Source organism: Drosophila willistoni, chromosome 3R (genome assembly GCF_018902025.1).
Source record: "Drosophila willistoni isolate 14030-0811.24 chromosome 3R, UCI_dwil_1.1, whole genome shotgun sequence".
Lineage (NCBI taxonomy): Eukaryota > Metazoa > Arthropoda > Insecta > Diptera > Drosophilidae > Drosophila > Drosophila willistoni.
In genome coordinates, this window is record NC_061086.1 from 5,960,837 (window position 1) to 5,976,079 (window position 15,243).

Consider the following 15,243-nt stretch of genomic DNA (forward strand, 5'->3'; position numbering starts at 1 on the left):
ACAAGGAGCCAACTATCAAAATTTATGAAGTAATTTATTCTGGAATATGTAAGCTAGGTTAATATTTTTTTATATCCTAGATTAGAAAAACTTAAGTAAATTATCAGAATTTTTGGGGCAAAAAAAGAGTTTATTAGAGCTCAGTTGAATATTATTCATATTCATATTAGAAATCAAATTTATCTAAGCATGACAGGGTATTTTCTTAGTCGATTTTGTGGCATTTGCAATAATGTTTCTTTTTTCAAATTGAAAATCATTAACGTCATGAATATCCGTTGCCCATTTTCCATTTTCAACGAATACATGCTCAGCAAATCGGTGTGGCGTAGACACTTACAAAAGATACGAATCCATATACATACAAGTTCATATACGATACATGGACCAAATGTATCTCTGGCCGAACAATGATGCTGAGTGTGGGGGGGTCTTTGTTTTGTGAATGGAAATAAAATGAAAATTTTCAGTCCACAGCTGGCAAGCCCGAGCCTGTTGCACATCAGTTCGTTTCTAGACGTCGAGCGAGCCAGTTCACAATTTGAAAAGAGAAAAACAAAACTAAATAATAATAATCAGAATTGTACAAGAGTGATTCAGGGAATATATATATTTTCAAACCCGGCAGATGTAACACGTGCCTAACTGAGTCGAATTGAAGCACACCTTTAAAGATCATGTACATTTACCCGAGCTCACCGGAATCAGCCTCGTCCTTACAGTCCGAAGAAAGTGCCGCCATAAAGATACAAGCTGGTTTTCGGGGATATCGTGTTCGCAAGCAACTCCATCGTCAGACCAAGCCCACAAGCAACGGATATTTAAGTCATCGTCACTCCAATCAACACAACAGACGACATCAACGTCTACACGGCAACACAGTGATGGAGAATCAACAGAAACCAACCGCCACTAATGAGAATGCCCCCGCGGTGGCCAATGTGGACGGTGACATGACGTCAGAGGCAGATCGTTGCGCGACAAAAATTCAGGCGGGTTTCCGGGGATTCCTTGTGCGAAAGAAGCAGAAAATTGCCACAGATGCGGCTGTTAAAATACAGGCAGGCTTTCGTGGTTTTAAGGCTCGCAAAGAGTTGAAGCAATCCTGATTCCGCCTAGGCAAACATATACCAATATTTCTAATTAACATTTAAGCCCATAGTTGTATCGCAATAACTAAAATGTAAATATTTAAAAGAAGAAAATGAAAAGCTAGTTCATAGTGGACGGAGAAATAAAATACATCCAACTATAAATTTAACTTTTCCCTCGAGTTGCATAATGTAAACAAAGTTTCGTTGCGAGATCATTACGATTAATGATGGAAAGGAACAACTTGTCTGGTATTCGTACATACATACGTATGTATATGTATACCTACTTGTGCTTGTTGAATGCATCCAATTGTACTTTTATGTACAAACATACATACATATGTATGTATGTGTACACATACAAACACAGAAATATACATTCTAGATATGTACACACATTGAGGTCTATATTTGGCCTAATAAGTTACAATTTATATATTGAGCGCACAGCAGACTACAGTGGGCAGCAACGCAATAGAAATTTAGGACATTCATTTCAAAATTTCACAGTTTTCATCACTCATCTACATTGTTTATATGAAAATTTTATTCAATATAAAATTTTAAACATTTCAAACCTTGAGTATGAAGCAGTTCGAGGCCAATCTTACAAGTATGATTATAAGTCAGAGACACCACAAAAGTTGAATAGGTTGTCTATAAAGTTATTTCAAAAACTTATTACAAGACTTCAGAATTGCAATAGCCATATCTCATTTCTTCAATGTTTAAACTAGTTGAATTTTACTACTGCCCTTGACTATAATTTCTGTTCAATTTCTTTTCAATCGATCATCCATTATTTTAAATATAGTATATTATTACATAATTTTATACTTAAAGACAGACAGATCTGAATGATTTCATCAGATCTTGAGCTTAAGTTTGATATTCGTCGGATATTTTGAAAGGCAAACATTTAATTAATTAATTACTACTATGACAAGTTCAAATTCATTAAGAAACCGTTATTATTTTTTCTCAATTTGTTTATTGCATGTACTTTTAATTTAATTGAAACTAGTCTCATAAATAAAGTAGAACTTGCCTATAGCAAACTTTCATATACTACTCCTTAACGAAGTGATTCTTAAGCTATTTTTTTTTTGTGATTTTTGATCATTATTTTTGTTGGTAAATACAGTGGAAACGTCTCTACGAAGTAGCTTTCCATTGAAATTTATTAATTAAAATTGAAGAGATAATAACAAATACTAATTAATACTGCCAAGTCATCCATATCTGTTTGTTGTGCGTTTTGAGAGAAAGTAAACTGTCGCAATCAAATTTGGATCAGTTTTTTTACTTTAGTAAATAATATATTACTTTTGGATTGGAAATCTCTACATTTTAAAATATCAAAAAATGCAGAACACGCTAGGTTTAAAATTGAGTATATTTTTAGTTCATCTTTTATTCAAGGTACATATATGTTATAAGAAAAACGCAGTTTTTAAAATTTTTTATTATTTATTGTAAATTTATTTTTAGATTAGTTTTTTAATTTTAAGCCAACATAATTTGCCATTATTTTGATTTTAGTTAATTATTTTCGATTCTTCTTTTGACTTTCTGCGCTCCTTATTCGCTTTCGCAGATGCTTTGGGATAACCCTGAGTACCTCACAATCGATTTGAACTGGCATCGAGTTTTGCCTCAATACAGGCCACTTCAATTCCATACTGACCTTGGACTTCTTGTGCTCCTCGGCTGGCAGAAAAAGGATAATGAATGTCTTTAAGGTCATGCGATATCTTAATACTAAAGCAGCCAAGCAAAAATTGGATTCGCTATGCACAAGTTTTTGGCGTATCTGATCTAAATAATATGAAGGTGGCTTGAAAGCTAACTACAAAATTAAACATCTAAGTAAAATTTAAAAGTATACAAAATTTCTAATTTAAAAGCAAGCGATAAAGTTTGATAGAGTAATCATAAATGGGTGTGTAGTTATGTTTCTTTTATTAAAGCGTTGAAAATAATGAAGTGAGCATAGAAAATACATGTACTTTTGTTTGAAAGGATACCTTAGTATTTTTTGAAATATTCATTTATTTACCAGTTGCTTCCGAACGATGTTTTTTCGATATCTTCTCGACCTGTGGTCCATTGGTTGTATTTATGCTAGTCCTAGCACTATTATCATCATCTGGAGTTGAATCGTTTCGAAGGGCATCTCCACGCTGTAACTTCTGACGCCTGGCAGCTAGACTGCTCTCCAAACTGACTCCCTCCAATTTGTTTTTGCGACGATTCTGCTTCCTGGTGTGGATGCGATACGCTGCTTGTATCTTCTTGGCGGCTTCTTCTTCAATAAATCTTTCTAGGGACTCACTGATGGCATCATTGCCAAAGGATGCCTTTGTTTCTTGAGTGGATGACTTGGTACCTGCACTGGCACGGCGTAATCTACGTCTCGTTAGAAATCCCCGGGCTCCAGCTTGTATTTTCGTTGCGGCCGATACAATTGTGGATTCTGTCTCTGTTGAGGTTCCCATGGCATCATCTGCCATTGCTGTGTCGATGTAAGAGTCATCTGTGATCACTTTATTGGGATCGAAGTAATCAGAGTCTGTTTCTGATAGAGAATATGCCATAATTTTTTTACGAATAGCTTCCGAAGTTTCATCATCTAGGCAGAAACTACTAGTGCTATCTATTAGAGGAGCAGCCTCGAAATCGCCTTCTCCATCGTCATCGATGGTCTTGAACATTCTTCTTGGGTCATCTCCAGCAATTGTATAATGGCGTGTGAATTGTACTCTAGTTGGTTCTGCATCGATCTTATTAGCACTTCCTTGCCTTTCAGCTTCTTCCTCGTTGGTTTCCCCAAATACTACGGAATCACTTTGGGCGGAACTCTCGCGGGTATCCTCGCGTTGAAGGCGTTTATAAATGATTAAATCGCCATCTTCAATGTCCATGTTTGCTTGGTCCTGCAATGAGCCCATTGACTTAATAATCGGCTCTTCAAAACTTGCCTCAGTGGGCAAGTTGTCCTTATCTAGTGACTCTGAAACTTGCCGCTGCGACATCTTCTCAATGGTTCGTTCTGGTTTCAATAACTTTAATGTAGCCTTATCTAAGGTATCTGTGGCGAATGTATCTAAGTCCATAGATTCTCCGTGTGCCAGATTTTCCCCCAGCATGACATCAGATGACTCATTTTGTTTAGTTTCTCGTGATTTAATGCTCTCTAGACTCTCACTAAGATTAGTAATTGAAGCTGTTTTCTTAATGCAAGGCTCCTCTTGGACTTCATTTGGTTGACTTTGCTCCTGGGTGGAATATTGAATCTCATTGATAAGAAATTCGTTTACCAATTCTCTGATTGCAGCAGTACCTGTGAAAAGTCAAGTAATAAATTATCCTTCAATTGTGGTCAATATTTAAAACTGGTTAAATTTTAGGCTTACCGCCAGCAAAACTGCCTGAATGGTCGATTGGACCAAGGGTAGGATCTTCTACTAAGCCAAACACTGCACCATCTGTAGAAACGTCTAAATCATTAGATACTGCATTAGTCTGTTCAAGTGGGCGTGGTGTTTGATTTTGATCAATTATGGAATTGCAAGTATCAGGAACTAATTTTGATTCAAGCAAGCCATGCGTTCTATCTACTTGCGTGTCTTTGGTGGATTCAACATTACGTGCAGTTGCCATCGTTTCACTATCAATACCAGAATCATTGTTTGACTCGTTTACCACTATTGTGCCATCAGCAGAGTCAATATCTTTGAAGTCTTCTGATAATGGCATCCCAGCATCTAGAACTGATGAACTCTCTAGGCTTGTTAATTCACTGGAAATACTTAAATTTCGTATGGCTGTCATTGGGGAACTAGTTACTGAACCGTGAGAGCTTTCCTCATAGTTTTCTAGTTTCTTTCGCTCTGAATAACTTCTGAATGCTTTTTGAATGATTAGAGCTGCCATCTTTTCTACTTCCCTCTCACCTTCGGTCCCATCGATTTGTTTATTATTTTGAGTAACATTTATTTCCGATGTTTTATCTTGGATATCACGTTTTGTGAATTCTCTATAGGCTCTTTGTATTTTCTTCGCTGCAACCTTTCGACTAAACTCTGATATTATATCATTTGTTTTATTATCTGATTTTTTTTTAAGAAATGCTCTTACACAGTTTTGAATAATCACTGCTGCATTGTGTTTTTCATTCTCGTTCGACAATATTTCTTCAACGTTATGAACATTCTTTATGTCAATGCTACCTTTTCGGGGGCTTTCGCTTCGTTTTAACTCTGTAATTTCTTCCACCTTGGACACATCAATTTCTTTAACATCTGTGATATTTAGTGGACTATTTTCTTTGACTTCTTTTTCAGACTGTTCGGATATCTGGTCTACAGTTTTTCCAGCATATCTGAGATCATTGCTGGAATCACATTCATTTACTTCAGGAATAGTTTGTAATTTGGATGCAGCAAACTGTTGAAAATCATTTTCAGATATTTCTATTTCCAGCTCATCGTCTAGATCTGGATAGCTTTCATCTTCAAGTTTATCATTATTATCAACTTCTATGGCATTATTGGTGGGGGGTTTTCGGACGACTTCTTTTGGTTTCTTTAAAAACTTTTTGGGTACTTTGAATGTTGGTTTCTCATCATCCGAATCAAATGAAATGAAAAACGCCACAGAGTTTTTCCTTTTTGGATTTTTAATTGTGGGGACTTCATCGCCATTAAAATATCTGGGAACTCTTTCAATAGCAATATTAGTTGGTATATCCTGAGTCTGATCTTCTTCAATGATATTTTTATCATTAGCTTTATAATTTTCTTTTTTATTCTCATTCTCAGCAGAGTCATTATATTCAGCAACATGCTGATACCATGGAGCCGAATCGGCAGGTGACTTAAATGATTTAAGCTGCAGCTCGGCAATTGGAGTCGGCATTAATCGACCTGATTCTAAGGTGCTTCCAATATGTTTCTCTTTGGGCAATTTCTTTGTGTTGCTATCAATTTCATTAGTGTTAGTAAAATTTTGGGTGCCAATTAATTTATTACTTTTAAGCAATGAAGAGTCTTTCTGCTAATTTAAAAAACAAACTTTTTAGAAAAGGATTTTGAATTCGATTCTTACCAGTATTTACTTCAGCTTTTATAACAGAAGGCATTTCAGTAGTAGCCAATTCATTCGCTGTGACTTTAACTGATCAAGAAAAATTTGAATAGCTCATTGATTCTTAAACGAATATACTTTTAAAGTATTTAACTTACTTTGAGGATCCTTTGATTCAGTTGAACTAGAGCTTGTTTCGATACTTCTTTTATCTAAAGAACAATTTTGATAATTTATAAGTAAGCATTTAATTTATTTTATTCTATATTTACCTATGCTATGGTCATTTTCATCAGAAGTATCTGGCACTTTGGTTGTAAGATCACTCGAAATTTTTAAGTCCCCAGATTGCATTATTTGCTCAGGATCTGTTGACTTTATGCTGACATTCGACTCATCTGTATTATAAAAATATTTATGATTAGGCAATCAATTGATTTATTTGTTTTCATAAACTTACTATCAATGCCAAATATTTCCTTGACTTCATTTTCAATTTTAGCGACTGTCGATTCGTCAGATTTATTTTTAATTTTTTGAATTAATGACTCAGCTTTGTTATTTATATCCTCCTCGACGTTGTTTTCCAGTTTTGCGACAGATGATTCAATATCTTGATGTTTTATTTCTTTAATTATGGGTTCATTGATGGGTTCATTGGTTGGTTCATTGGTAAGTTCATGGGCTGATATATTGGTTTGTTTATTGTTAGATTTTTCGGTTAGTTCTACTGATTCTTCATTGGTTAGTTCATTGATTGGTTCATTTGAATAATCATTACTTTGTTCATTGGTTAGTTTATTAATTGGAATATTTTTTAGTTCATTTGTTGCAAGTTTCTCAACTGTTCCCTCATCTTCCATTTGTTTAGCTAGTTCATCGTCTTCCTTTTCAACTGTAACAGAAATCTGTTGATCGTCTATATTTTGCAAATTTACGATTTCCGGTTCATCGTATGTTGTTCTTTCAATTGTCTCGTCGGCTAGATCATTTGCTTTTTGTTTGTGTTCATTCGCTGTTTCTGCGATCAATTTGTCCATCGTATTTGCCTTTATTTCAATTGTAGGGTCAACATCTTTGCTTTCTCCTGTAAGGTAATCATCTTGGCTTTTTATTTGGTTAACTGTTGATTCATTGATTAGTTCATTGGCTTTACTTTTAGGATGAATTTCAATGGGTTCATCAATTTGTTTTTCTTCCCCTTTTGTTATTGATATGGTCAAATCGTTAAGATTATTTGCAGTTTCTCTGTCAGTTGGTTCCTTTTGGGACATATTTTCTGTTTTTGGAATAATGAACTCATCAGACACACATTCTGCTTCTACAACAGTTGATTCATCGATTGTGCCGTTTTCTTCTCCAGTAGTTTTATCATCATCAGGTTTTACTGTATCATCTGGTTTGTCGTCTTTACTTTCTCTATTATTATCTATTATATTATCTATTTTCTCAATTATTGGTAAAATGACATCGTTTTCTACTATTTCTTTTATAGTTTCATTAGATTTATCTTCAATTTCTATGACTGTCGGTTCAATTTTCTTTTTATCAAGTGTTTTAATGCTTGATTCATCAGATATATTTTCCTTTATGTTAATGGTTTGTTCTTCGGCTTCTATTTTTTCGATAGAATCAGTGTTTTCTTCTTCTGGTTTAGTTTTAGAAATTAAAAGTTTGTCTGCACCTTCTATCTCTATAGATGGTTCATCTACCGAGGCAATGAACTGATCTTTGGTCCTACTTTCCCTTTCGATTAGGGATTCATCCGATTCTGTCTTGGGTTTTAGAGATTCGGTGTCAATTGGTCGTTCATGGACTACTATTTGAACTTCCTCAATACTCTCATCTTTTTCATGGATTTGCTCATCTTTATTGGACAGTCTGTTAATAGTCATTTTTGCTAAAATTGCCTCCTCAACAATATTCTCCATTTTTGCAACAGTCGATTCATCTATATCATCTTCAGTTGTCTCTTCTGTTTGTTCAATTTTTATAATTGGGGCTTTTTCGTTACTAGGTTCTTGGATATTATCTTCTATCTCTTTCGCAACAGTCGGTTCATCTATTTCATCTTCAATTTTCTCTTCTGTTAGGTCAAGTTTGATAATTGGAGTGTTATTGGAAATTTTATTAAAAGCTATTTTTGCTAAAATTGCGTCCTCAACAACATTTTCCATTTTTCCAAGAGTCGATTCGTCTGTTTCATCTTCTCTCTCTTCCATTGTCTCTTCCGTTCGTTCAATTTTTATAACTGGAGTTTTGGCGTTACTCGGTTGGATTGTATCTTCTAGGGTTTCAATTTTCTTTTCAGTCTCCCCAAGTTTGTGTTCTCTTTCTATGATTTCCATTTGATCTTTTACTTTATCATTGGTCGATACAGTGGTTTCTCCTTCACTTATTTCTTCAGACATATTGAATGTTTGCTCATTGTTTTCGATTTCCACTTTTGGGGCAGTCGTTGGATTGATTTCCCTTTTTACAATAATCTTTTCAATGACTTCAGTTTCAGCAGCTTTATTTTCAGGTTGAATATCTACATATTCTACTTTTTCACTCGGAGTTAACATTGCAGTATCTACTTCATTTTCTGGTTTATCCAAAATCGTTTCTTTAATTTCCTCTATCATTGTCTCTTCTGTTTTCTTTTCTTTTTTCTCGATTTCAATGCTTTCTGTTCTTTTCTCCTTATTATCAATTTCTTTACTAGTCGGTTCACATTCAAATTTACTTTCATTGTCTTTTGTTTCAATATTTTTGATATCTGAACGATCGCTACTTTTCTGTTCTGCTTTATTCAATGTGTTACCAATTTCTTCTTCAGTAGTATCGGCTTCCGTGTCTCTTGGTTCGCTTTTGAGTTTTGTGTTTTGATCGTCTCCTTCCGACTTATCCAATTCATTGACTATCTTTTTTTCAATAGTCTCTATCTCAATTTCTTTATCTCGGCTTTCATGTTTTGCATTCTGAATTATTAATTGCTCATCACTTTCCGAACTATTCAACTTATTTATTGTTTTTTCTTCAGGGTCCACTTCTTTGTCTTTTTCATCGCTTTTATTTTCAATTTTGTGTATTAATGGTAAATCGCCCACATTTTGCGATTTCTTTGTTATATTGACTTCTTCTTCGACTGCTGTGTCTAAATCATTTTCTTGTCTCATGACTGCCGTTTCCGGTTTCACATTTCCCAATTCATTGGATTCCTTGTTAACTTCCACTATGCGAGGATCTTCTAATAATGGAAAGCATACTATTTTCTTTGCCATTTGTCAGTTTTAAGTTAATACTTACCAATATCTCTCTTTTCTCGATGAAGGGACTCCATTTGTAGTGCTGCATCTTTGAAAATAATAAAGTTCAAGTTAACATACATACATAAAATTTAATACAATAAATTTTTTCTACCTTCTGTAGCATCATCTAAAGAACTTTGGACACTTGCACTGGTTTTCTGTGGATTCTCTACCTCTTCTTGAGTAGGTTGCAAACTATTAAAGTTGTTCATGGAAATTATATTTGTTGAATCCAATTCATTGTGTTTTTCTAAATTGACATCTAAACCATCCTTGGTTTTAGTTTTTATTCCATTGTCAATGCTATTCTCTTTATTTTGCTTTAACAAAACATTCCCATCAAACTCCTTTAGATCCATTCCATCGGCTGTAGTTTCCTGCATACCGCTTTCAATATGAATTCTTGACTTTTCCACTTCTTCATCATCTCCTGTATATCGAATCGATGACTCTTTAATAGAATTTATAGAAATATTATATTTATATGTATTTCTTACTGTTTTGAGTTAATTGCTTATAAGGAAATTTCATTTTAAGCTGGCCAAATAATACCTCGGGCAATATGTGTATTCACAATAAAAGGTGAATAATACTTACCCCACATCTTAGAGTTTATCGATTGGCCATCCTTTTTAGTAGTTTCTTCAAAATGTTTTTCGTCAAAATTTACGTAATTGTTCTCAACCTCTTCGTCCTCCTTAATGGTTTGTTGGTGGACGGATTCTTCGAAATTGCCCCCAAACTCCATATGTTCACCGGCCGACTCGGTTGAAAGTAGAGCTGTAGAGGCAGATGTATATGAACCTGCCTCGGAGGCATTATCGTTGACCTCATCGCCTTGATCTAGTGCAGCGGCAGTGTGCTTTTTGGCCCTTCGTGCCTTTATTAACCTTCTAAAAGTCCTTTGTATAATAAAGGCGGCTGCCGTCAGCGAAACTGTATCATTTTTCAATTGCTTTTTGTTTTGGCGTTTTCTATATAGCCGGTAATGTCTTTGAATCACATAGACAGCTCTCATATATGTTGCGGAATCATAATGCTGTCTTATGTTCTTTTTCGATTGCTGCTGGTCAAGAGATTTTGAATTCGCAATACGCCTTCTGGTCAAATATCGACGAACTTGCCTTTGGATTATATAAATTGCAGTTACATACTCATGACTATTGTATTTTTTAGTCGCATTTTTTCGCTTAAGGTATTGGCGAAAATGTTTTTGAATAATGCAAACAGCCCTTAAATAGTTAACACTGTAACTTCTTTCGTGTTGCTGATTATCCTTATCAATAATCAATGGACTTGATTGGGCATTTTGTTCATTTAGCGGTATCGCCTCTAGTGTCCTAGCAGCACTTAGGACACGACCACATTCACAAGTGACTTTTGGGGCAAGACGTGCATTCTCCTTGCCCTCCAGATATTTTTCATAGGTCGTGTAGTCGGTGTTTCTATTATTTTGAGTAGTCTTGGCAATGGAAAGCCGATGAAAATATTCCCTGGCAAAAACATAAATGTTTTCGGGACACTCTTTAAGAACAGCTTTGATGAACTGCTTGATTAGTTCGGTTAAAGTTTCGGGAATTATATTAAATACAAGTGACAAGGGCACTTGCTGACGTATCCGGTTTTTCATGATGGCCTCATAACTTTGCACTGGCTCGTACTTACGCATCGCTTGTGGCGTTTTCTCAGATACAATGCCATCGAAATAGTTTGCAGAAAATTGATAAAGATTTTCCGGCTTTTCACGTAGAACATCTTTTGTGAAGACCTTCATTAGATCCCTGAGTCCTTCTGGAACCCTTGGTAAACTTGTTCCTGTCATTTTGTCACAGTTGCACAACAAAAACGAAGCATTTACCTTTAACGTTGGATCAATACTGAGAAGGAAAATGTTTAACTACTCTGCCTCGAGACATTTTAGACCAAGTGTTGCCATGTGTACGGTAGTACCACAACAGTTTTGTTCTGACGTTTTGATTACTTGTTGATTCCATTGAACGTCAATTCGCTGATTCGCGAGGGCTGATTATAAAGTGTGCGCCCGCAAAAGAAAAACCCCTTTTATTTAAAAGCTTGCATTGATTTTTATTCATCATTGGCAGTTTCCACAATGCGACAAATAATGGGTATGTCATGTTGTTTAGATATGTCCTTTACGTTTGATTCTAAATTTTTGTAAATGAAATTCTTTTTGAATTCTTTCCAATTTCGAGACCTAACATAATCTGTAAACAATGCCTCCCTCGATGGTATGGTGCAGTCTAGATAAAAAAGACGACGTTGCCAAATATTTCCTGGATTCTGTTCCTTTTCCAATAAGAAATATCTTGGCAAAGTCAGGCACTGCACTGTAGTTCTTGCAAGGATAACGCGGTCTTCCATTTTTTCGCCCAAGCCGAATATTCCTCCATACGTTAGAGATCCCACATCAATAAAATGACTTTCGTATTTGACCGTCTGCAATATAGGGAAACTTACATCAAATGTTGACTAAGTAAAAGATGGTAAGGTTACTTACATCTGAACTGTCTGATTCAAATTCAACCAAATGGGTTTCACTATCATCGGACTGTAAATAAGAAATAATCATATATTGGAAATAAAACTGAGGATATATAATGAATTAAATCTTCAACTCACATCCGAGCTATAAGAACTACTTTCAGAAGATGAGAGTGCAAAAACTTCAGATTCATTTGAATTATTACTATCTTCTTCGATATTGATCAATGAATTTCCCTTCTTATATTTATACACTGTTTCATCTACTTCTTCCGACTCATCCTTGTCAGTGAAATTTAAATAATCATATTGTTCGTCTCGATATTTTTTCAGACTTTCATGCTTATTTTCTTTATCTTCTTTTGGTGGCGGTTTCGGAGTATTAAAACCACATAAACGATCTAGATCTCTGACTTCCATTTTGCGATGCTATTGGGATTATGTTTATCATTTAAAAGATTGTCAAAGCCCATAGATTTTAACCAAGAGCCAAGAACTTAAATAACCTATGGTTTGTTTTATTTGATTTAAGAAATATTGTCAAAATCCATAAATTGAACGGGTATTTATAGAACTGAGTATAACTAGTTAGAATATTTCTTTCATCAATAATCTCAATTTATGTATCTCCAGTTTTCCCTACCATAATATACATAATAATACAATAATACATACCATAATATAAATAGGTTTAAAGTCAATACTTACCATTTTTTTTATATCTTTTTCTGCTTCGCTCGAGCTGGAGCTTTTCAATAAGTCATGGACATTTAGGTCTCCATCAATGCTTTTACGACTTCTATTTTGTGTAAAACTGGATGTTTTCGATATAAGTAATGAAGCATCACTTTGTGTAAAATCCGGTAGAGTAAAAACCTTTTTCCCATTTTTCTTAGTTACCTACACCAAGAAAAATATTTCAGTCATTAGGAAAACCGATTTGTTATTAAAAGAAAAACTTACCTTCATATTAAGACACTGCAGGATAATACATTCGCCACTTAAGACAAAGTGCACATTCGTTAGTGACCCTTTATCCTGAGAATAAATGGTATCCAACGGATTGAATTGTCTTACGGAGCCAAAACGACATGCATTGATTATCTAAAGAGAACAAATACAATTAATTACAAATGTCGATGAAGTCGTTAATCCATTCTTGCCTGATCCTCATTGAGAAAATCAAAATAGTCCAGTGCCTTTAGGGCCCTCTTCTTGTCAGTCCAAAGCTTTTTCATGAATGGCTCGAGAATCGGCATTCCATAGTCAAGCAGAGCTAGCAGCTCACAGTGCGCTGTAAAAATGTTGCCAAAATGAAACGTTCAATTGGCACCAATAAGAGTCCATAGCGTGAATTCAAAGGTATACAACATTTGGAATATCAAAGAGAGGAATAACTAAAGTAACTAGCACCAAGCACAAAAAAAAAAGAAAGAAAGAAAAACCTAAAATATACGACAACTGGGCGAAATGAAAGCGAAGTTGAGACTCTGCCTGAGTCTGTTGTTTGGGCCCCAACCTATATTTGATTGAATGAATACACTCAGACTTGGCACAAAGCCACCCAGCACGGAATGCCCACACAGGGACGAGGCACAAGCCCAATGGGGGGCGGGATGGGGAATGGAGTGTCTGTTATTCATTTTGATTGAATCGAATTAGGACTTAACGTTGTTTATTGCTGATTAAATTGGCGGGTACATTTGCAATTTGCAAAGGAACAAAAAATCAAATCAAAAAACAACAAAACATATTTACAAATATACTCCTTCTTTTTGTATATAAATATATACATATATATACATATACATCGCGTGCTACCTATTTAGATACGTATACTCCAATACAAATAACAACAAACAACATAGATAGTTAAACTTACTCATTTTCCTATCATTTTTAAGTGCAATACATTTAGGATAACCCATTATATAAATCAAATTTAAGCAATATATATTGATACACATAGAGCAGAGGACTGTTATATAGTATTAGCCAAATATTGGCTAATGATGAGAGGACTGACTTACTTGCTGCTACAAATGTATGACTACGGATAGTATTCTCCATTTTGGCCACATCTCCGATGCAATCTCCGGGTCCAAAAAGGCATTCCACTTCGTCCAGTTCTTTGCCAAACAACTGCAAATATTTTTCAATCAATATATCAAATTAAATTATAATTTATTACTTTATTATAGGAGCGTTGAATCATCTCCACTTCTCCAGTGAGAATAAAATACAATGCGAATGGGAAATCTCCTTTATTCATTAACACACGTCCAGGGGCGATAGACATGAACTTAATTACAGGGACAAGGCGAGCTCGAATTTTCTAGCAAGAGAAAGAAGAAAACTAAAGAAAATATACAACAATTTTAATTCGATTTGTTAACAATTCTCTACCGGAGGAAAGCGTTCGAAACATCTCAATCTGGAGAATACATCGCACAGTTTTTTTCTATCTGCAATTGAGCGTTCCTTATGGGGCATCCGTATTAACCGTTTTTCCTGCAGGCAACAGAAAAATGAATCAAGTTAAGAAGCATACCAATCAATTGACTTTAGTACTCCCTACCGCTGCTGTTAATGATCCAACTTTTCGTTTTCGTCGCATAACAAGCGACATGTGTTTCTTTTGGGTAAATTGGTCATCTTCTTCTGGAGTTAGCCATAGAGAATTGAAGATAATCGAACGTACTATCTTTCGGAATAAGGCCAACAGAGTTTGTCTCTTTAAAGTGTCTTCTCGATTTCGTTCGCGTCTTGACATTTTTGTTACCAATTTATGCAAACAACGAAGGAATCAACGAACTATTAACAAAGTTTAACAACAAAAACAAAACTAAACTAACATATAACTAAATGTGTCTTTTTACATTTGAATAGTGTTTATTTTGAAAAGTTTCAAAACGGCATCTAGAAAAAGATTTAAAGTAATATTAATAATAAATAAGTAATAATTTCTTGTATATATTAGGCAGATCCTAACATTTTTATTTGGCGATTTTAAATAGATGTATCTTTATTTTTGTTTGTCATTTTAGTCATTCTATGAGCTTTAAAATACCATAACCAGCCGTTATATTAATTATAGTACTTAATAATTAAATGGCAAAAATTATTATTAACATAAAATATTATATACATTCTCATTTTAAATGAGTAAACTTCTTTAGCTAAAGTTAAACTTTTTCAAAAAGCGCGCCAATCGACAATATCGAATACAGAAAAAGAAGAAGTGGAGCCAACAGCTGATTTGGTTT

At 34.7% G+C, this 15,243-nt stretch overlaps 3 protein-coding genes across 8 annotated transcripts; 1 reads left to right on the forward strand and 2 right to left on the reverse strand.

The window, feature by feature from the left end:
- Positions 1 to 523: 523 nt before the first annotated feature.
- LOC6651580 (abnormal spindle-like microcephaly-associated protein homolog) lies at positions 524 to 1,261 on the forward strand. The gene has a single exon (XM_002072964.4). The coding sequence runs from the start codon at positions 678 to 680 to the stop codon at positions 1,107 to 1,109; it is 432 nt and encodes a 143-aa protein (XP_002073000.1). The 5' UTR covers positions 524 to 677; the 3' UTR covers positions 1,110 to 1,261.
- A 1,337-nt stretch (positions 1,262 to 2,598) lies between these two features.
- LOC6651581 (myb-like protein X) lies at positions 2,599 to 11,540 on the reverse strand. 4 transcript variants are annotated; one of them, XM_047010157.1, is made up of 10 exons: positions 10,073 to 11,540; positions 9,588 to 9,926; positions 9,474 to 9,521; positions 6,643 to 9,411; positions 6,455 to 6,580; positions 6,341 to 6,394; positions 6,214 to 6,272; positions 4,511 to 6,152; positions 3,154 to 4,437; positions 2,599 to 2,804 (listed from the first exon to the last, which is right to left on the reverse strand). In XM_047010157.1, exons 1-10 carry the CDS (start codon positions 11,295 to 11,297, stop codon positions 2,641 to 2,643), a joined length of 7,710 nt encoding a protein of 2,569 aa, XP_046866113.1. In that variant the 5' UTR covers positions 11,298 to 11,540; the 3' UTR covers positions 2,599 to 2,640. The 4 variants fall into 4 exon arrangements, with proteins under 4 accessions (XP_046866113.1, XP_046866110.1, XP_046866108.1 ...); XM_047010154.1 differs by having other exon boundaries at positions 4,511 to 6,149; positions 6,643 to 9,414; XM_047010152.1 differs by having other exon boundaries at positions 6,643 to 9,414.
- On the reverse strand, positions 11,540 to 14,886 carry LOC6651582 (DNA repair protein RAD50). 3 transcript variants are annotated; one of them, XM_002072966.4, is made up of 10 exons: positions 14,556 to 14,885; positions 14,384 to 14,488; positions 14,169 to 14,312; positions 14,008 to 14,119; positions 13,141 to 13,271; positions 12,941 to 13,081; positions 12,686 to 12,877; positions 12,116 to 12,406; positions 11,994 to 12,044; positions 11,540 to 11,932 (listed from the first exon to the last, which is right to left on the reverse strand). In XM_002072966.4, the coding sequence occupies exons 1-10, from the start codon at positions 14,748 to 14,750 to the stop codon at positions 11,561 to 11,563; spliced, it is 1,734 nt and encodes a 577-aa protein (XP_002073002.3). In that variant the 5' UTR covers positions 14,751 to 14,885; the 3' UTR covers positions 11,540 to 11,560. The 3 variants fall into 3 exon arrangements, with proteins under 3 accessions (XP_002073002.3, XP_023036282.1, XP_023036283.1); XM_023180514.2 differs by lacking the exons at positions 14,384 to 14,488; positions 14,556 to 14,885 and having other exon boundaries at positions 14,008 to 14,106; positions 14,169 to 14,236; XM_023180515.2 differs by lacking the exons at positions 11,540 to 11,932; positions 11,994 to 12,044; positions 12,116 to 12,406 and adding an exon at positions 12,447 to 12,616 and having other exon boundaries at positions 14,556 to 14,886.
- Between the last annotated feature and the right edge of the window lie 357 nt (positions 14,887 to 15,243).